The sequence below is a fragment of the Ambystoma mexicanum genome, chromosome 6q (assembly GCF_040938575.1).
Source record: "Ambystoma mexicanum isolate Mex_15411 chromosome 6q, UKY_AmexF1_1, whole genome shotgun sequence".
Lineage (NCBI taxonomy): Eukaryota > Metazoa > Chordata > Amphibia > Caudata > Ambystomatidae > Ambystoma > Ambystoma mexicanum.
This window is the reverse complement of record NC_090937.1, coordinates 158,388,803-158,411,877: the sequence shown is the minus strand read 5'-3', so window position 1 is coordinate 158,411,877 and position 23,075 is coordinate 158,388,803. Positions and strand designations below refer to the sequence as shown.

Sequence of the window (23,075 nt, the reverse complement as noted above, 5' to 3'; positions counted from 1 at the left end):
ACTAAGTGGGCAATAAGCACTTAAATAAAAGGCACCATTATTACCTAACTTAACAGTACTCAGTCCAGGACCCTTGGAAGAATGAAGTGTGTGCAGGTTACACAGAGACCTCTGCGTAGGTGCACAGCCACATGGGTTACCTGAAAAGCTGAGCTACTGATTTGTTAAACGGAGCACAATCGTCTGGGCAGCTGAGCCAGCTATACCTATGCCTGCCTGTGCCTGCTCCTCCACTGGTACAATACAAACGAACCATGCACAAAAACTCATGATTTCATGGAGGGGATGTGCCGAAACTCTGCAGAGCCAGGTGCTGTCAGAACCCCTCTCTTTAACAACACACAATTAACCAAAGAGTCTCCAATTACAGATTTTCTTTTAATAACGAGTCAAGGATGGGAGCGAGGCTCATCTGTTCCTTTGCCCTTGTTCTACTCTGTGAGCTAGCTCTATACAGCAGTAACATTAAAATTGTCCATGCTAGTGTTATTTTTAAGTCGTCTGCTTAGATGTGATGGCTTAATTGTAATCGCTTAACCAAGTATGCCTTCAGCCACTTGATTTATATTCGTTCCTTGTACTGAAGTCCTGTTAAAAAAAGTATTGACGGAGATCCAAGATGGCCGCCGGCAGAAGCAGTCGCGTTTGAGTCGCGCTCTCGCCTGGCCGCCAACAAAAAAGCACTTTAATATGAAGATTTCCGTGCTGTTTAAACTCAGCTAGACGCCGGAACGCCCCGCGATATGTAGTGAGACGGGCCGTCGGCGTTTCAGCAAGGGAACTCGTTTTTTCGCCGAAAGAAACACCGGTGAGAAGCAGCGGCCCCTCCCCCACCGACGACAACCCAGCAAGGACGCAGGAACGGCGTAAGGCGCTGGGAAAGGAGGAGAATGGCACCGGGGGCCTGGAGCAGACAAAGGCACATACCACACGCCGCGGGTGCACCCAATAATTGACCCTGAGGCGGCGGACCCACGATTGCCGGCAGGCGGTCGCGTCCGGTGGCACGGGTAGAGCGGATGAGCGTGTCAGCTCTCTCCCACAGGCAGTGACAGCAGCGGCCAGGCCGCAGGCCGCCGGCGAGGAGCAGGGATAGCAAGAAGATCCCCGTCCCCCCCTCCTCCACGGAGACGGTAGGGAGACGCTTCCGGAGGCTGGTGGTGCCTTCCCCCCCCCGGAATCTACAGTAGTGGGGACGGTGGCGAGAGGGAGAAGCCAGACGGAGGAGGACCGGAGCGGAGCAGAGGCACCAGAGTTGGCGATTACGGGAGTCAGAGGTGAGTGCGTAGTTATAGCACTCCACCTCTCCCCATTGAGGGAGGCCTTGGGCAGTCCCCCAAGCGCCGATCCAGTACCGGTGGCGCTGCCTTTTATGCCATCGGAGAGGCGCTTAGCAAGGGGGAATTTTAGGGGTGAAGAAATAAGCCATCGTGGGGCCAGCACAGGGAGGGTTGCACTGAAACCCCGCACCGAGGTGGCCCTCCGGGAAGAAAAACACAGTGCGAAGCGAAGTCACCCCCCCAACAAAAGGCAACACACAGCTCCCTCATCCAGCACAGGGAAGTCTGGTGGGACCCCAGCCCTCGAACCGGCGAAGATGTCAAGGGCTAAAGCGAAGGGGGAGCGCCACAGACCGCATCGCAATCCCTCAGGCAGGACCCGAACCTGCTACAAATGTGGTCCACAGAAGCAACTACGACCTCAAAGGACAGGCCGGGAGAAGAACCCGTGCCAGATATCACCTCCCCTAACCAGAGCTCACTGCAGCCGACAAAGGACGAAATGCGGGCCTGGTTTGTGGAGCTCCAGGACAAGTTTATGTCCACGGTCCAGGAACAGTTCACCTTATTGAGGAATGACATGAAGCAGGCGGTCCAAGAGCTAAGGGTTGAAGTGGCCCAGCTGGAGGAACGGACGGACATCCTAGAAAGAATTGTACAAAATGTGGAGGAGGAAGCAAAACAGTGCAGTGAAACACAAGAACACCTGGTCAGGCTGACTCACAACCTGGAAATTCAATGTGAGGATCTCGAAAACCGCTCCTGCAGGTCCAATATCTGCATAAAATACATGCCGGAGTCGGTGCTGGATAAAGACCTGAAGAGTGCAGTGCAAGAAGTCTTTCGGGACATATTAGAGGAACAAGACGCAGAGATTATTGGGATTGACATAATCCACAGCGTGGGCCCGAAAAGATCGGCCAAGGGATGTGCTGGCTGCCCTATCATCATATCCGCAAAAAGAACGGATACTAAGGAAGGCAAGGCAATTAGACCACATAAGGATGAATGGGGTGTAAATCCAACTATACCAAGACCTGGCCTCGGCGACACTCTTAAAAAGAAGGGAGATGGCCCCCTTAGTGAAAGACCTCGTGGGGAAAGAAATCAGATACAAGTGGACGTTCCCTTTTGGCCTTCTGTTTGAGTGGGAGGGTAAACAGAGAAGAGTAACAACTTGTGAGGAAGATCTCCAAACAATGGGCCTGCAAGCAGAGGAGGGTGCGGAAGGTGGGGACAGGCCCCGGGGAGAACCGCACAAGAGGCCTCAGGGATGGGAGGTGGTAAGGCACATGAAAAAAGAAACTGGAGGGGGAAAAGCTAGACACCCCACGGGTGAGAAGTAGATATCTTCAAAAGGAACAAAGAGGGGAAGATGTTCAGAATGGAGAAGGCGGGTGTGGACGGACTCAAATGTATCACGGAATATCATATATGGGGCAGCCGGGCAGAGGTTCCGGAGGGTACACTACCTGGGTCTGTGAATGATGTGGGGTTTAGGACTCCCGGCACAGTTAGTCCTGAGTCATGAGAGGGCAAGGAGCGATAGGCGAAATGCCCTAGCAGCCTTAGGTACCTGGGCCCTCCTCGGGATCAAAGTTGAGTTTCAGTTACTAGTTGAGGGTAAGTTGAATGGGTTGGGGGGAGGGTGTGCCTCGGTGGGAGGGGTGGGATCACAAATAGCAGGTTGGGCAGATAGCAGTAACAGAGTAGATGAGATGACGAAGTTTAGAATCTTCTCACTAAATGTAAGGGGGCTGAATTCGCCGGTGAAGAGGAAAAAAGTGGAGGGACTGGTTAGGAGGGAGAAGGCGGATATTCTGCTCCTGCAGGAGACACATGTTAAGGCACAAGATAAAAAGAAGATATTTCTGAAAGGGTACAAGATATGGACGCAGGTGAATGTGGGGGGAAAAAAGAGCAGGGGTGATGATTGCGGTGAGGGGGGGCTTTGGGGCAATCCTCATAGACACACAGGTGGACAAGGAAGGGAGGTATGCATTTGCCAACCTCACGTTAGATGGTCTTAGGCTTACTCTGGCGTCCATATACGCGCCAAACACGGGACAGGATGGTTTTCTGAGAGACACCCTGGGGAAACTAGAGGGATTCGCGAAGGGGGAGATAATACTGGGAGGAGACCTAAACCTAGCCTGGCAACCGAAGCTGGATAGGAGCACGGGGGGAAGTCATGCTCAGGGAGCCCTGTCCAAACAATTGAGAAAAAAGATGAAAGACTTGGCACTACATGATGTCTGGAGAGAAAAAAAGGGCCAGGCCAGTGGGTTCTCGTTTTAGTCATACGTTCATAACACGATGTCAAGGATTGAGTTTCGGTGGGCCTCCTGGGGAAGATCCGAGGTATTGACTTGGGCGCTATTACAATTTCTGACCACGCTCCACTGTGCCTGGACTTCCAGATCCCAGGCAGAGGAAGGGGTCTATGGAGATGGAGAATGCCTCCAGACATCCTGGGGGACAGAGTCTTGGGCGGGACCGTGGGGGAAAAAATTAGTGAATACTTTGATCTGAACGACAATGGAGAGGTACCTCTGGTGTCTGTTTGGGAAGCATTTAAGGCGGTAACACGAGGGCATATAATAGCCCTAAAAGCCACTAAAGATAAGCAGAACTATGAGTGGGAAAGGACATTGGAAAGAAAAATAGCGGACATTCATGAGGAAATGTTAGATCACCCCAATAGAAGCCTCAAGAAGGCGCTGAGGCATGTGCAGGGCCAATTAGATATGCTCCAAAACCAAAACAGAGAAATCCCTTCTGTACTTAAGGCAACGCTACTACATCAAGGCCAATAAGGCGGACAGATACCTTCCAAGACAACTCAAAGGGAAACAAAATGCATTGGCAATTCTGAAAGTGATGGATGCCAAAGGAGAGACTCAAACATGCAACAAGGGCATAGGAGAGAACTTCAAGGCTTTCTACCAAGACCTTTACACGACGGAGCACCCGAACGTACATGAACAGGATAGGTTTCTACGTTCTCTCCCTATTCAAGCAATAACAGAAGAAGAAAAAAAGCGCCTGGATGCCAGGATTACAGAAGAAGAAGTCCACAGGGCAATAAAGGGCCTCCCGAACAATAAGGCACCGGGGCCAGATGGCTTCACGGCCCCCTTCTACAAAAAGTATGCGGACATTCTAGTCCCGAGACTAACTAGGCTGTTCAATACATTCAAGGACAACGGTAATATAACCCCATCCATGAATGAGGCGAAAGTCCTAGTTATTCACAAAACAGGTAAAGACCCAATCCTCCCTGGCTCATATCGCCCCATTGCCCTGATTAATTTGGATGCAAAAATGTACACCAAAATATTCGCTGCCAGGCTGTCACCCCTCCTCTCATCCCTAATCAACCCCGATCAATCAGGCTTTATTCCTGGCAGACAAACACATGATAATTTAAGAAGGATTATCCACTTAGTAGAAAAAATAGGCTTTACCCACACTCCGGCAGTATTGCTTTCCCTAGACGCCGAAAAGGCCTTCGACCGAGTGGAATGGTCATTCCTCTTTCGAACGCTGAAACACAAGGGGTTCGGGGACCAATTTATCAATATGGTAAAGGCCAACTACAACTCCCCGTCGATAAGAATCGCAATAAACGGGGAAGTAATGGATAAGGTCGAGATATCAAGAGGCACGAAACAGGTGGGTCCCCTCTCCCCCTCCTCTATGCTATATTCTTAGAACCCCTCCTAATAAAAATAAGGGAAACAGTAGGAATAAGGGGGATAGAGATGGCGGCAGACAACACAAAGTCATTGCATATGCAGACGATATGCTGCTGGCTTTGGAAAATCCCGAGAACTCCTTAACACAGACCCTAAAAGAACTGGATGTATTCGGGGGGGGGGTGTCAGGTCTAAAAATAAACAGGAAAAAATCAGAAATGTTGCTCTTGGCGGGAGATAGAGGGTCCTTGGGCAAGGTGGTGGGAAAGCTCGATCTAAAAATAACAGAAGGAGGCATTAAGTACCTAGGGGTGACACTCATGAGCCGGGTAGACCTGTTCTATTTAAACAATTTTCCTAAACTGCTGGAAGGTGTAAAGAAGCATCTAGACAGATGGTCCCCACTTAGGGTCTCTTGCTGGGGCAGAGTCCAGTCGGTTAAAATGAACATTCTCCCCAGGGTGCTCTATTATTTTCACGCCCTTCCCGTGACAGTCCCGAACTCATTCTTCAAAGCATTGTCCAAGGCCATATCGCTATTCGTATGGAACAGAAAACCCCCCAGGGTTGCAAGGGCCATCCTCACGGCACCAATAAAGGCAGGAGGCCTAGCACTCCCACACTTTCAAAAATATCACCAAGCGGCACAACTCTGGATCATGAGGGAATGGCTGGCAGAGGACCAAAGCACTACCTGGGCAACACAAGACAGGGCAGTGGCTAGGACCCCTTTGCAGGACCTGTTGTGGAAACACAAACAGCACAGACATCAGAATCTTCGAATTAGTGTGGTCTTGAAAACGACCATCGAGGCATGGGAAGCTCAAACCAGGAAGGGAATCATGACCACCCTACTGGGCCCCTTTACACCAATCTGTCGGAACCCACTGTTCCCTCCGGGATGCGAACCAGGGGGATTTGAAAAATGGGAGGAGGCTGGGTGCAGAAAAATTGGAGAAATGATCCAGGACAAAGAACTAAGGACATTTGCGGAGTGCAAACAAATGTGGAAACTGACGGATGCGGACAGATATAAATATGAACAAATAAAGCACTGGCTCACCACTCCGGAGAATTTTCAGGCAGCCACGAGAGATTTAACACCATTTGAAAGATATATAATATCCAAGCCAGGTGACAGAAAACTGGTGTCTACATTATACCAATTCATTAACGCACCAGAAGAAGAAATTAAATGGTCATGTATGAAAAGATGGGAGGGCACGCTGGGGGAAGATATTCCAAGACAACAATGGGAGGCTTTGTGGGTCGGTATCCCGAAACTTACCCGGGCCGTCCAAACAAGGGAAATGTGGCTCAAAATCATTACACAGTGGCACTACACTCCAGAACGGATCAAATCAATGTATCCGGAAATGTCGGATAACTGCCGGAGAGGATGCACGGAAAGGGGCACATGGAGGCATATCTGGTGGGACTGTCAGGGTGTGAAGGGTTTCTGGAGGGAAGTCCAAACGGAGATGACAAAAATATTTCCAGATGCAGCACAAATGGGGGAAGGGTCTGGTTGTGTGGACTAAAGGACCCTTAGGCCAAAAGACTCCATGTAGCACAATGGAGAAGCTTCATGGGCTTACTTATTGCTGCATGGGCCACAATCGCCCAAAACTGGAAAAAACAGGCCCAGCCTTTAGTGTTTACCTGGATACAAAAAGTGTGGTCACAAATGACAATGGAAAAGATTACACACCATCTCCAGGCCCAGAAGAACTCCTTTACGAAGGAATGGGGGGCGGTGTTGGAGTATTTAAGGTCGGACTATATGGAGCAATGGTGCCCGCACAATATCAAAATCTCAGACATTTTTGGTACATAACTTTTTGAAATCACAACGACATGTGATCATACTCTTCCGGGGGGGTGGGGCGGGGGAAGGGGGAGTTCGGGGATGATGTTATGATGTTATGTTTTTAAGAAAACAATAAAAATATGTTTTAAAAAAAAAGTATTGACAAAACCAACATTTTTGTCGTTTGAATAAGTATGAGATAGGCATTTGCAAAGCACTGCTATTATAACCCTAGGTAATCACACCATTGCTTAGCAGTTGCCATCTTATAACTAGTTTGTACCATCATGGCAATGCCTGGAAAAAGCCTTTCTTATGCCCATACAACATCCCCCTCCTTTCGTTTCCATCAATTCAATGTGCTTCCCCTTCCATAAAGCCAACCATTCAACGATTCACCCTGTATCCACCCATTCTTTCATTCTTCCTTTACTACCAACTCATACATTTTCCTTTCATGCGTCCATCCATCCATTCTCACTAAACCCATTCATTCATCTGTTCTCCCTTCATGCAAACCTACATCTAGTCTACCTTTTTGTGTACAACGTCCCCTTTCACTATGTTTCTTTCTATTACTTTCTGTCCCTTCTTTGTCCAAACCTCCAAACCTTCTTTCCTCTTTCTCTTCCCCACTAGCTCAGCTGTAGCAGGCCAGTTATATCTGCCCTTCAGGCTGATGGCTTACGATTTCAGAAGCCAGAATGTTAATGGACACAAATCAACATTTAGAAGATAATTTACATCAGAGCTGGTGAATTGTGTAGGTCCTTTCCTTTCTTTATGTTTGATTGGGTGATTCTGCTGCCCCTCCAGGCATTTTTGACACACAAATGTCTATAGGGACGGCCATGCCAGCATGTCCAATCTATAAAGGCTCCTGCTTCAACTAGAACACACAGCTCTCTCCTTTATATGACATAAATGACATAACTCAGGAGGTTCAGGAAGCTGAGAAAAGGACAGGAGCTTGGTTTGTGATAATTACAAACTCCAAAGCCATGGACAAGGAGGCCAGCCTAAGGGCATGCAGATGGTCGCAGGTGATCTCTAACGGAAATTACATCTTAAAGGAGGCCATTGGTCTGCCAATATTATCAGCCGGTGCCATGCTAAGTTGAGAGCATTGGATGTCGTGATATGCCAAGCACAGACTGCTGGTAAGTTTGATGCATGATGTATGCCGCCATTTCACTTGCGTCGCCACCCATTACATTTACATTGCGTTGGATGCTTGAGTTCCCTGGACCTGTGTACACTGAACAGGAATACAAAAGGCTGTACCTCAATTACTTACTATTGTAATATAGCCCTTAATATTGTTGAGCAGGATAAACAACCTTGCATATATCCATACTTAACATAGTGCCATAAAGCAGGTGGTAAGACATGTTAAATTAATTCAACTTCCTGGGAACTTCAGAGTACAGACTAGGGAAGGACTGGTCTCCACATGGATCTCATGGGCCGCAGCCATTTGATCTCTTGTTTTCACGTTCTAACGTTTTGCTTGAATGTCTTCCATCTGGACATGGATCAATTATATTCCTGTTTTACCTACCAGTAATAAATCCCCATGCAATACAGTCCATACACCGTTATGCAGGTAACTGGCTCACAGGGGTGAGTATTACACAGCAAATTGTCAAAAAGAATGCCTTTTAAGGAAGTAAGTAGGATAGTGGAATGTTTAAAGCACCATAAACATACAAGCACAGGTTACTAGGTGTGTTCAAATTGGAGCCACACTAATGCAGAGAGCAGATGATTTAGGTTGAGAACATGCTAAGTGCCGAAAGATAAGTTAATATTAGTGGTTGGTGGTCAGAGTTAACTTGATCCATTTACATCAGTTTCCTCTACATTGATATATTTCATACGACATGTCATGACAGTCGATATTTGTGCATCAATGTTATTCCTTTGAAAGCATGCAATATCGATAAAGATGTTGAATGAGGTCACAAATTAATTTAAAAAATGACCAAATCGCTCCCTTGTTTGGCCACTATGTCAAGATAGGTTAAATACTAGCTCCTTAGAGGTATCCCGTTGTTTCAACGAAATAAATTACTTTGTGGTAATTTACTTTCTTGTCATTACTTCGAATTATTTCATTATTAAGTCATTCTGTAGATGTGATTAGCATCCTTGGTGGGTGAGCCAGCCAATCAGGAGGCTGGAAACACGGGCTGAATCTCACCATGTTAGTCCGTGTGCCAAAACTTCCTAATGGCCACTTCCCCCACCTACCACCTTCCCCAACCCCACCCTTTTTTAACTAACCCCCCTCCCCACTTAACTCATTGAGGCACCAGCACTCGCAGCCACTGCAGCTGCTTTCTTCTTCCTCTTTTCTGCTGCGTGAGGACACCATGGAAAGGGAAGAGGGGAAGAGGTGCTCCATACGGGGTCCTGCCTTCCCTTTCCATGGTGGCCATCTTTGAACAGTTTTTTCGTTCAATGAACGGGACACCGCAAGGTGACCCATTCTCGTAACAGAAATACTTTAAATTAGCCCTGTCCCACCCCATGGGATGGGTGCTAATGGCGTTAAGCACCCAGGGCTGGAATGGGTGGTAACGGCCTGGGGCCCTCTTTAAACACCCTTGCTCCGGACCTTGGAACGGGTGCATAACACCATATGAATGATTAGTGTTTATAAGTGAGGTGGGGATGGGCTGCTGTAGGGTTCGTTTTAAAGGGGGAAGGGAGGCATGGGGTACACCCCCATAAAATAAATGTGAACATTTTTCAAAGTAATGACAACAAAGTAAATGACCACTAAGTAACTGAATTAATTAAAATAACGTAGACCCTTTCCTAGATGCTACTTTCATATTGATTGCATTACATGATGTATGTTCATCTGTTCTTCAAGTATAAGATCAAGGGCATCCATAATCACAAAAGGGCTGCGTTAATGCAAAGTCAGAGCCTCGACCTGTAAACAAATGTGTTTATGCATGGGATTTCCCCCAACAAGCATTATAGTGATTGTTAGAACAGTAACACCAAGGCTGGTGAAATTCATCAATAGATCACTATGGAGGGGATATTAACTGATCCTGTCGTTAACAGCCTGTCACCCAAATTAGGGGCCTGAGCAAAGCAAGGTTCCCTTTATGAGGGCAGTGCTGCCGTTACCGAGGGTGAGCCCAGCAATGAGGTTAATATCGCCATCAGCACCCGTATAGCTACTTACACAGGTGCTAATGGAGTTAAAAAAAAATAATTAAAACAAGAAACTTACATTGGGTGTCGGGCTCTGTGCCATACAGTACGTCTGCCAGTGAAGTCCCTTTTACATGTTGATGACTGTGGCATCATCAGCATAGAAAACGGACTTTGCAAGATAGCAGCACTTTGCAGTGCCGAACTACACACCAAAGGTAAGTTTCATTATTTTTCTTTGAAAAAAAAGACACTGTTAGCACCTGTCTGGAAAATTATATGGGTGCTAAATGGTGAAGAGAGAGAGCGGGGAATGGAAGATGGTGCTGGATGTCCGGGGATCGGAACACGGGCTTGTACCGCAGAGTACAGCCCACGTTCCGAGCTTCCTGATAGGCCAGCGCCCCACCCATGGTGCTAATAATGTCAGTTGACCCGGATCAAATGAAAAAGGGCCATGTGCAGTGTCCCTTTAAGAGGCAGATCCCATAGCTCCCAACTCACACGCTTTTGGCGGGTGTCACCCGCCTTGTAAACAGTGGACTCACCCGCCAAACCTCATGCACGCCCATTCATTTCAATGGGCCTCTCACCCGCCAAAAGTAAAATCGGGTGTTTTCACCCGCTTTTGCGACATAAATGGTTGAGAGCTATGAGATCCTAATGTGCTCTCTAACTATTGCCTAACCCCCACTCTATCTCTCGAGAGTATTTCAGAGATTGCAGTATTCACTCATTTGGGCAAATCCCTGAAAGAAGCTAGCTTTTTTGAACTCTCACAATGGCTGGTTAGCCACCATTCCCACAAATGATTATCACAGGTTATTGGCCCATATCCTGTACTTGGTGCGGATTGGCAGAACCATTCCTGAATAGTTATCATCTTGCATTTAGCGCACAACTAGCTGTTCTGTCCCTTCGTTTTTTCATGGGATCTGTGTGATTCTATTGTTTTTAGTTTGGGCTATTTAGTGTTGCTTGCTACACATATAAGCCAAAACTATTGCATTAGAGTACAAACACAAAGCTTGAAGGTGTTGTCTGGTTATTTGCCCACCCATTGACTGGCCAGGGCCATGCTGATCCCTATGGCCATTTCCACACAGTTTATGCTCCTACCTGCCCAAAACACCTACTAATGGGAACTCTCTGAGCTCTCTTTAGTCAAGCCTTACCATCAAACTTTGCATTGGAAGTGCCTGCCAGTGTAATTTCAAAGGAGTCTTCGGAGAGTACATAAGTTAATTGGAGTTGTAAATATACTGCTGGTGTAATAAAAATGTCTTAATCAGGTCTGCCTTCAGCCACTTGATTTATACGCATTGTGATTGTCCTTCTCGGAAGTCCTGTTAAAAATAAGCATTGGCAAAGCCACTCAAGTCCTGTTAAAAAGCAAAGTTTGACAAAGCCAGCAGTTATGGATTGTGTATAGGCAGTAGGCATTTGCCAGGCACTTCTATTAGATGCCAATGCACTCGCCTCATTTTGCACCTGCTACCATCAATGTCCACTTAATACCACTATGGCTGTGCCTGGCAACTGCTTTTACCATGCCTACACAAAAGCCCCATTGGTTGGCATTGCCAATGCTTGTTTTTATGCTAGTGGCAGACACGCTACCCACGGCATTGCAGTCGTGTTTTTATTACAAGAAAAGGCTAGTCTGTTCCCTCCTTACACCATCGGTAAGAGTTTCAGTTATAAGGGGCTAGTGTTTTGCCAACAAGTATGAAAATATGCAGAAAGACCTGGGAGGATTCACTGCGTATTTCAGGCCACTGGGCAACATCATTCAATGGCATCGTCTGTGTGTCACCAGGATGCTAATGACGCATGTATGTATGCTTCATTTCTGGGACAGTATGATATGATATGATAGGTTATTTATAACGCGGAGGTAGTACTAGATGCCTCTCTAATCCCGGATGATCTAGTTGATGGAGGACGCTGCTAGAATCTGTTTGGCCGAGGATCTCACTTGGATGGAGACAAATTGGTTAAAACTGATTCCAGGCAAGATGGAAGTCATCCTTGTTAGTTATGAAAGACACCTAAGGTGGCGTCAGGGAGACTGTAAACTGGCATTTATTTCTGGTGTGATACACAAGCTTGCAGCCCCGGAATTCAATTTAACCTTAACAAGTGTCTTGAGTTACCACACGATTTGAGAGGGTTAATTCCTCTCTGTGACATCTGGATGAGCTACCAGTTCGGTTTGCATGGGGAATTCTAGTTGGGCATTGTGGCTTTCAAAATCTTTCTGTCTAAACGGGCCACTTTATCTGCAGTAACATGGGGTGTGTCGAAGGGCAACTACGCACAAGTTCAAGTCTTCAGGGGTGTTAAGCCTTGTCATGCCAAGCATGCCATCCTTCTCAGCTGTGGTTCCAGTGATTTGGAATGTTCTGCACCTGCTTATGGGATCTACGACAATGACGTTCTATGTTCTTTTCTAAGATCCTATTTTTAGTTTTGGTTATTTCATTTTGCTTGGACGTCACCATTAACCTGAAAATATTTAATTTTGACTACAGACAAGGGATTTTGAATGTGGGGAGACACACTCACAGCTTGTGGGTTTGGTTTGGTTATTTACGCAGACATTGACTGCCCATCTGTATGATACCGCTGTGGCCATGTTGAGCTAGCTTTATCAGGCTGTGACATCAAACTTTCTGCTCTAAAGAGATGCCGCTATTATTTCTAAGTGGTCCTATGAGAGTTACTGGATTCAGTTGAGCAGTAAATGCACTATTGCTGTAAAAATATGTTTCAACCAAGTATGACTTTGAATACTTGATTTATATGTGTGTGTCATCACATCTGTTGCTCAAAGTGCTGTTAAACACAAACATTGAAGAAGCTTAAAGGTTTTATTTGTTTATGTTTTATTATCTTATATGGTTAAACAATAACCTTTAGCATTAGGAGAAAAAAAGGAGAAACAGATGTTGCAATACATATTACAATAGCATAACAACTTTACAATGATCAAAATTCATCAAGATGAAAAAGGGAATTTAGAAATTACTCTGAAGACTCTAAAAGAAAGAGAAGATATAAAACAGTACATTCTCTAAAGTGCATTATCTGTGTCTTCTATCTCTAGCTGCAAGGAATGCAACAAACCAGTTACTACTAATGCGGTAGAGGTTGTCCACCAGCTAAACAACAATGCCAGAAAATCTCTATATCAGCCGTTTCTAATGAACTTTTAAATATTTTGTAGTACATGGATCTTTCACCCTGCACAGCCAGAGAAGATGCCATGAGATGTTTTATTTGCTCCACGGTCTCGATTTGATTTTTCCCTTTACGAAAAGGGCAGATGGCAAATTCAGGCTGCAGTAGTCTATATCTAAGCAGAATTTCCCTAGTCAGTATCAGATTCTACCTGAATTGTAGTAAGCAAAGTCTATTTCTTCTATCTGGATATATACCAAGGTATGGAGCAAGAGTACCAGCTTTTTTTGTGCTCACCTGACAGATGGTTCAGTGATTCGCAGGCGTGCATTCCCTCCAGAGTAGCAACCCAGTCTACACAATACAATGTCTGTTTCACTTTCCCTGGGTTAGAAACCAGATCAGAAATCGCTAACCCAATTTCACTTAGCAGACTGAGGCAACATTTGGAAAACTCATTAACATATTGGTGCCCTTTCGAGTCCAATGCGTTCTCTATATCTGCATATAGCAAATCCTTCTTTGGGCTTAAAAAGTTATAATAAAATGATAAAAATGTCCAGCAAGCTCTAGATTTTAAGGAATATGCACCGAGTTAATATCTGATTGCTACAAGCGGCACACAAGTAGGGATCCGAAAGGGCTTTCCTCAGAATGAATCCTACTAAAATCGATAAAATTGGTGCTAACATGTCAATGCCAGATAACATTTTGGGGGCAATCTTCCCTTCATAAAGCCTCAATGTTGGGGCTAATGTAATACTTACTGTCTGTTCTGCATAGCTGATTCGTAAGTGCAATCGTGCAAGTCTTTAGCCATTTCTTAATGTAGTTTTTATGCATTTTCACAGTAATTGGGAATCCTAGATAAACAAAACTATCAACTTGTTCAACAGAGTTGTTTCCAACACTCCATTTGGTCTTGAGGTTTTAATCCTGGCTGCGCAGTGCATGACAGGCTTGTTTTGTGTATAGGTGTTAGATAGGCATGTGCCAGGTACAGCTATCAGATGCCCAGGTACTAACACCATTTTCTAGCTGTTGCCATTTTCTGGCCATGCAGAGCCATTATGGCAGTGCCTATAACATGTCTATCCTGTGTCTACACAAACAACAAAACGGTTGGCTTTGCCAATGCTGCTTTCTGTTTGCCTTTTCCCTCATGATGTACCCTAGGTATAGCGGTCAATATGGAGCTAGGACAGACCGACATTGGACATCCTGCTCAGCTACAACCAATCCTACTTTGGGTTAACTTATGGACATGCACTGAACCCAAGGTATAAAGGGGGCACTGCTGGGCCCTCTTGCAAACAATCACTCTAAACCGTGTGCCTGGTTTAACCACCTTAGGAACTGATGTTACCGTTTTTAAATTATGTAATGTCCTTCAGTAAATGCAGGAGCAACCTTAAGTGGGCGTGTTAGGAGCCTTAAATGAAATAAGTTTCAAGTCTATTGTGATATCACATAGCAGTAACAATGATGCCTCGGCTTCTTCATCGTTGTTTTTTTTTTTTTCTTTTTGTTTTACGACTCTGCATATTTGTATTTTGTATTCACGGTTTGTTACATCAAATAAGGTTCCTGCTCGAATAATGTGTGTGTGTGTGATTCGAATTTAAATACTGACGTATGAAAATTAAATCTCGAAATAAAATGTTCGAAACTATGTTTATTACATACGTTTTACTGCTCAGCCTTCATGTCCGAAAATGCAAGTTTGAAAACATTCAGTTTGTTAAAATGATGCCTGAAGTGTTTCCATCGGATGACACCCTGATAATCGCTTTTACTGACACCTCTCCTAACTTCTAGCTCATGTTCTCAACCTGCAGTCATTATTCGAATGTATTTACCGATCTTATAAATTGGCGACTCTCCCCATTTTCCCTCCAGCTGAACCTTTCTTTGCCTTTTTATTGTGATATAAAAATAAAAGAGCAAACCCGCTCTCTCACCTGCAAACACCCAAACTCTTCCTCCTGATTATTTTTGCAAGATGCTATTCTATCAAATTTTGATCTTTCAGACTTATTTTTCGAATGTAGTAGCAGATGCCACGCAATGTGCATACATGATATGACTGTGAAACCGTTTATTCGGTAGATTAGGTTTCCATTGTGATAACAAGCTGTGTGGCAATCCGGCAGCAGCGCCAGGTGGAGGCTGACATGCTTGCTCTCCAGTCACCTTTAATTTCTAAAGCTCTACTAATTATTGCACCCTCTGTCTGGGTACTACATGGCCTTCACATCTGAATCTAATCCAATGATTACCTTTTGGCAGCAGAGAGTAGAACGTGAGGCGTTGTGAGGGGTTAATGTCTCAGACATCCTAATCCGGCATAATGGATGCGGTGCTCTGTGGTCCAGGCGTGGCCCGCAGATGCGCGGTAAACGTAATGTCACGTCAACACGCTGTGATTAATGTTGCTTCATTTCTAACCCCAGACGCTGGTGCCGCAGTAAACAACATCCTGTTATGTATTAAATGTACGAGCGGGGACACGGAAGCCAGGTTAAGACGTCAGCCAAAGTAAACCGGTGTCAAAAGTTGATATTTGGAAGCTGAATCGGGGTTTCATACACTACATGGGAGTAAGGTGCACACGCAAGAGTGTATGCTGGCCCCTCCCCAACATGGAGGCCAGGTTTCATGTTTTAGGGCAGGTATTGCCCCCCACCCACACCCTGGTGCCCATCTTCTAGTGTCAACCTCCAGTGGTCTGTAACCTTTGGCTCTCCATATGTGTTGGAATACAATTCCCATTAGCCCTAACTAGCATAGTTCATGGTGAGAGATTGCGGGAGTAGTAGTCCACAGGTTGCAGACTCAGCGGCCTACGTTAGAGGAGATCATTTACAAATGCTACTCAGTCAGGGGTAAGAGGATTTTGATGAATGGGCATTGTTATGTTCCCTTAGTCCAGGATGCAGGGGATTCTATAGCATGGCAAGGAAGGTTCATATTATGCAGCTTAACTTTATTTTATGCGCCAGAGCAGTACGGACATTTTACAACACTGCAACCCCCAGCATCAACCAAAGGCTATTCCTTAGAAGAAGAGCCACTCACCACACAGTCCTTCCTCTTTGCTTAATGCGCCATGGCTCCAAAAAGATGAGTGTTATTTCCTTGCTTGCTTGGTACTCTTATGGAGTTTAACAGTTGTTTACTAGAAAAGGGATACACGCTTTTCCTAACTCAGATGCTGTTTATTCTAGCCAGTGCTAATTGGGGAAAGTTTTCTTGAAGTGATCAGTTTGCGGCATGTTGCAAAACTGCAGCCACGGTTTGGGGATCTTTCGTGAAGTTAGCGGTTCACTCCAGTGTGCACACGTTCAGAAATGCTGTTCCACTGCACCATGTCTTCTTTGCCTCTGTGCCGCTCGGTGAGGGGACCCACTTGCACCCTCGCACAGCGGCACTCTGATTAGCGTAAAGGACCTTTCAGCCTGTAGCGCTCGATCCAAGCTCTTTGATAAAGTTTGTGTTCTGATGCTCCTTTGTGATATTACAATCTAGGTGGTGGGGCAGTCTTCTCCATTGTATTCATTATGTTCCAAGAGGCGGGACTTCCTGGAAGACCCTCTTTCAGAGGAAGATGGGGAGGAAGAACCACAGGGTGACAAGGTGTTATGACTGGACTACTTTATGTCCTTTGTAAACTGTTCCTTGTCCCAGGCTGTGGATAAAGGCAGGGATAAGCAATTATCCTATTTTTCACTGTCCATGCAGGACTCTCTTTTCCAGGCATAAACCACCAGCACTTAATAAACCCTGTTGCCTCCGAGGAGTCACAGAATCAGTAAATAGAGCCATGGTGGCTCTTAACCCGTCGCCAGGAGCTTCAGGCTTGGACCCTACCCCGATTACTGTTGTAGATATCGAGGGCGGTGGTGCCATGTAAGGGATGATGCAGATCCACTAGGCACAGGTGAGGATCCGTCAGGTTTACAGGATTCTAGGGGTAATCCTATGTTCTGCCCAGATCTTTTCACCCATCCTGATTCTGGTGAATGGGCTCCTGGTACAGTAGCTGTCAAGCATCCTGGGACCTTTTTAAGGTGTTAGATGAACCTGACAGCTAGAATCAAAATGAGGGCAGAATGCCCTACACTCTCCCTGCTACTAGGTTCAGCGTCTAGCCCTATTATCAACCCATAAACAGTGCCATTCCTTTTAGGTATGGTAGAGATAATTTCAAGGGGGCAGAGAGGGCATGGCAGTCCTCTTGACAGGACAGACTCTTGACTATTTCATGGCCACCGGTTTGGAGTCTGGGGTTGGCTGCGGGTACCAAGGCTTTGTGTACTACATTAGATCCGAAGGAGATCAGCAGTTGTGCACTGAGGGCCCTTTGTTTCTTGGTGGATGCAAATGCTTCACTTCTTCAGGAAAGAAGGAATGGCATTCTCCTGAAGAGTAGCGCCAAATTGGAGGGAAGAAGCAGAAGTCTTTGGCCTTTTATTATTTGGGATTATTTTGTAAATGAACTTGCCAAGCATGTTAAACAAATTCACATCCTTGGGAAAGGCTCAGTCATTCCATAAGAAGAATGCGCAGGTCTCTACCCAGGCAAGCCATAGCTGGGGTCATTCGGCCGGCCAAAGCGAACACATCTCAGAACCCACGGTTGTTCAGCAAACCAATGCCAGGATCAACCCATCTTTCCTCAGAGAAACCTTTGCCCCACAAAGAGCCCAGGGGGAAGCCCTTGGGGCTTAAGAGGGAAATGTAGAGGAGGTGTTTTTTCCCAGGGTAAGTAATCCAAGGATCAATACTCCAATACGATTGCCTTTATAGCAAAATGGCTTTTTTAGCAGGATGCATGGGTATTGCAAACCATGCAGGAGTTTCAGATGGAATTTTCAACCACTCCCCTGAAGCAGCAGCCCTGGATGGTCTCTGGATTCTCAAAACAGGACTGCATTCTAATCCACAAGGAAACCACTAGTCTCTTTGACAAAAGGGCAGTTGAAAGGGCCTGAGTGCACCCAGAGGGTTTCTCAGCAACAGTTGTTGGGTAGAGAAGAAATACAAGGGTTTCAGGCCGGTCATAAACTTGAGGGAATTGAATTATTTTGTGGTGTACTGTAATTTCAAGATGAAAACAATCGCCATTCTAAAAGACCCGCTCTCCACAAATTCACATTCATCCCAAAAGCAACAAAGTAGAGAGTTCCACAGATGATTTTTCACTCATATAATAGGTTTTGCAGTTCTGCAACCAATGTGTGGGTTGATGGTTCACTAAATCAGATATAAGTGTGGAGCAGTTGGGGATGGAGTATGGTTTGGTCACTTACTATTTTCATCTACAGACTCTCAGCAAGGACTCTGTGAGGTTGGCTTTGGAGCACTGTCACCTTACCATAAGGGAGGTCATATTCAGGATCATGGCCTCAGGTTTGAGTGTCCTCAAAACATCTTAAAACCAAGACACATTCTGTGTGATGATAGAGTGTCCTGGTAACATCATCAACATTGTGCCATGTCAAATGACTACTGAACAAGGGTTGGCTTCAATGGGGGTGCACCTGTGATTCTGGTCCTTCAGGAGGATGCAGTCACTTGATGGACAGACTACTCTCAGCTTCTTTGTGATTTGATGACATCGTCATTGTGTGTTTTCCTTCACCATCCACATCATCTTGCACAGGCACTGACAGTTGCCAGCTGGGATGCCAAGGAATTTTGCAAGCAATGTGACAGCCACACAATATGTGGACCGGAGAACATTCCATAGAGTAGGAAGGGGTCTGATGATATTCCCTTTAAAAGTGGTTCAAAGCATGTTCTGGATCCTGCTAGACCGATAGCAATTTGCAGGATTTTCTTGGGAGTTCTCATACAACATTCGAATTCTACATTGACTTATGGCCGCTGAGGAGTACTCTTCAGGTATTATATTCCCGCAGTCTACAGGTATGTCAGCTGTTCCCACCCTTAACATGGGGACCATTGTTGGTTTTCAATAACTTTGGCAGCCCAAACACTGACAGTATTTTTTCCAGTTTAGAAATGAACACATTGACTCTGAGTGCAGACACCTTTTCAATTTCAATTTCCTGATATTGCCATTACTCATCCATCAGCACAGGTAAATGTTCTCCTTTTGGGAAAGTGCAGAAATCAGCAGTTCCAATTGTATTGCGTCTGGGGGATTTCCAACCCTGGTGATTTGGCTTTGTAGACATTCTTCTGACTGATTGCTCAAACATGGCATCAATTCCCAGAACCCATTTCTTATCCTTGATATGCACGCTTTCGTTTTTACTGTTCCCTGATGGGCCACGTGGGCCTATAGCACTTCCCTCACTCTCAGGGCTTGTGGTATTATCACGTGACTATCACATAGAAGAAGACCTTCAAGTCTCAACATTCATGGAGGCCTGTAGTTCAGTGTTGATTCCTGGGCTTCAGTGGTGGTTCTCTGCCAGGAAAGCATTCCACCTTCCAATCTGGTGAGCTTTTATGTGTGAGTTGCAGCACTGAATGGTCTTTACTGGCTTCTTCCATTTCAAGAAGTGATAGAGCAACAGGATTAGCGTGTTCCACTAATAGCGGCACAAACTCTTCTCATTGACGGGTCACCTCTGTCTCTGTATCTTTGTTCAGTCTGAGTTAGGCCTCAACTTGCATATGGGCGATGGACTGCACATTGCCCTGTCTGTCTTTCTGAGTGAGTACCACTCGTAACTGACACAGTCTAACATTCAGCACCTGGACGTAATTTTGCTTGGATCAAAGCCTGCCATGTAATGGTGTTGGACAGTACCTCTTTGATGTCTTGGAAAGACATTTGCTGAGTTCACCCCATATCCATTTTGTGTCACTCTACAAAAGTTCACTCTACATTAAACTCTGTATTTAACATATGTTAATGGGGGCTTTGGCCGTCTGTATATCTTGCACCTTTGTCAGGTTGACTGGCACGCCTTTCATCCAGAGCATGTGGGCAAATAATTCAATTGCATCTCAAAAGAATTCACATTTGCTTTTGTGAAGCATGAGGCCACAATCATGAGGCATCTACAATACAGCTGTGAGTCTTTCGTGATGTTGACTTGAATCTCAGGCATTTATCAGCATACCATCACTGATATTAACGCTACTCGGTATGATAGGTCATTTATAACGTGCTTAATACCCAGAGGTTCTAAGCACAGACCGGGGGATCGAACCTGTGGTGCTCCATGGCGTCTTGCTTCCAATGTGCGCACTTTTCCCCGGAGCTATCCTCCCGAGACCTCTTAACACTGCCATATTACATTTGGAAAATACCACTGCCTCAAAAGACATCCCAAAGCTCAGCCTCTTGTACCTTCTTAGGCCCAGGTGGGTAGTGAATCTTGCTATATATCCAGAGGCGCCCCCAAGTGGTGGCCAAGGGGGGCCATGGCCACCCTTATAAAAATGCTGGCCCCCCCACCGGCCACCATGTGAAATTTGAAGAAAAAAACTGTTTTTTCTTTTTTCTTCGCACTGAACTGTGCATTGAAAATAGCATGCCCAGCAGTTCAGTGCGAACAAAAAAAAGTATTTTATTTTTTTGCTTTTTCTTTTTTGCTGCGGTTTGCAGAAGCCCGCCGCCCACAGTGGACGGACATGGAAATAAATACAGCCTGAGCCTGGAGGCACGCATTTCTGCTTTGGCAATTGGCTCGTGCTTCCCAGGCTGTATTTATTTCCAGGTTTCCAAAGTTCTGGTTGCATGTAGGTTGTTGTGCCGTCTGCGCAGCACATACTGTGTTGTTTCACACCATGACCAGGCTGGCAACCCGAAGCTGCATCTGGAAACTCACAGGGACTGTAACTAGCCAGGTGCTTTTCGATGCATAGACACATTGCTGTAATTCTCGAGGTCAAGCATAATGCAAACAGCCCTATTTTGGACAGCTGGAAGCTCGCCTTCTTGGAGATGTTTAGGAACATAGCAGAGCAGTATAAAACAGAAGATAAGGGGACCGCCTGTAACTAGAATGTTCGATGCTGCCTACTTAACATCTGACATGGTGTTCAGACAGACAGTGGGAGGATTTCACCAATCTCTGTACCTATGGTTGCAATGGCAGAAGCGTATCAAAAAGTAACCCTCCATGGCTAACCTGCTATACTGACTTGGGTGCGGTCACCAATGGAAGCAGAAAGAGAACTACTTAGCTGGCACCCTGATCTCTGTTCATAATAACAGTGCATCCAGGGCGTTGCCGCCTCAATAATCCCCATCGCCCAGTCAAGGAGACTACTGTATGTATGCCACTGTGTCAAATGCTAATTATGTTGCGGATGACCTCTACCCCTAAAACATACTCATGTCCTATGCACATCCATAATGTAAGCTTCAGAACCATTACCTCTGAGTCAATAACTACAGCTGTGGAATGAAACATTGATATGAGCTTATAGTTTATGGGCCCTCAGGATGGATCTAAATTGTGTTTCTTTAATGATGGTAGGACTAGGCTTTCTTTCACAAGTTGTTGATAACTAAGCATGATTGCTCACAGCTACACAGGCTATTATGAGCCCAGAAGCCATGCAGGTCCATGGCAGTAAAGCTATTAGCAACTGGCCGCAGTGCCAGGTGCTAAGCTGAAGTGCCAGTTTGGGGGCAAAGTTAACATGCTGCCAATATTTTTGGATTGGTGGCACTGCAAAAGGAGATGGAGACCTGTGCTGCCCTGCGGCGCCGAGAGATTTATTTCCACCACACTTCACAGAGCTGAGGTTAGCAGAGTGTGTCTATGTGCCACCCTGACCTTTTGTTACTTTATTGGATGATATATGTCCAACTGAGCCAGACTGCCGAGCCTTTTTTTCCCACAATAGAATCATAACTTAGTCAGTTGGGAATCTTTCCATTCATGGTTGTCAGCAGCCCTGTTTCTTGGCCCGGGCGCACAACAGACCAGATGGCAACTCAATGTCACTTGGCACCTTGATTAGGAAAGAGGAGTTCATTGTGTGTCACCATGCAGACAGTAGTCCATGGCAAATCAATGCAGTGATGTGTGCAGCAATAATTTGTGTGCTGCACAAGTCACCACCCTGACCCTGTTGGTTAATGGTGTCAATGTGGTGCTCCCTTATGCAACAGTACATATACCTGTTTTTGTCTGATGTGCCTAATGTCCATATAGGAGCACACCGGACTGTTTTGTGTATGTGACTCTGACGAGCATGCCATACTGTCCCCACACTTAAACAAGAAGCAAAAGAGCCCTTGTATGGTGTACCCCATTTGAGTGGCTGATGTTGCAGCCATTTTATACTCGCATCCAAAAACGTAAGCTGTCCAAATGAGCATGTATGGTTCAAGGTACAAACATTTTAATGTTAGGGTGAGTATTGTGAACCCTGATGTGAGCAAAACGACATCCATCAGTTATGCATTTAGAGATTCACACATACAATCCTTTTATCACAGAGTTGTTTATCAAATGTAGAGATCTCTGATCACTGTTATAGTCCTGAAAGGCTCTGTGATTTAATGCAAAGTATACAGGAATCCTCATTGGTGCTATTTGTCCCCTTTCCCACTCTCAGAGAGGTATTTTGAAAGAGCACAATAAGAGTGTATACCAGACTGTCCATCTTGGAGTTATAACCTTCTATCCCCAACCCTCGTGATCCCCAAATGACGTCCCAGGTGCTCGGCCTATCTTGATAATTTTCACCAGCAACATTCCTGGATCTCTTAAAATGAGGCACATTCATTTAATAGACCTACTCCTATGTATTATTTCATCAGCATTTGTGGTGGTACATGTACCTACTAACTCGCTTAATCATACAGGGCTTGCCTCATAATAATTCTCTTGTATTCAACATTGATGTGTGGTAAAATATTCATTCAACACTGTGGACACTACATCATAATTATCTTCTCCTGTGTTGGTGAGCGTTAAGAAAATGCAGTGC

The 23,075-nt window shown here is 45.5% G+C and overlaps 1 protein-coding gene and 1 long non-coding RNA gene across 2 annotated transcripts in view; one reads left to right on the top strand and one right to left on the bottom strand.

Annotated features, from left to right (window-relative positions):
* Window positions 1–10,131, bottom strand: part of LOC138515838 (uncharacterized) — an 85,271-nt gene extending 75,140 nt beyond the window's left edge. The window contains exon 1 of the mRNA XM_069630583.1: window positions 10,042–10,131. Within this exon, the coding sequence (XP_069486684.1) occupies window positions 10,042–10,124 (83 nt within the window). The 5' untranslated portion in view covers window positions 10,125–10,131. The remainder of the gene's footprint in view (window positions 1–10,041) is intronic.
* LOC138515839 (uncharacterized) overlaps window positions 1–23,075 on the top strand; it is a 214,054-nt gene that overhangs the window by 128,708 nt on the left and 62,271 nt on the right. The window lies entirely within an intron of this gene.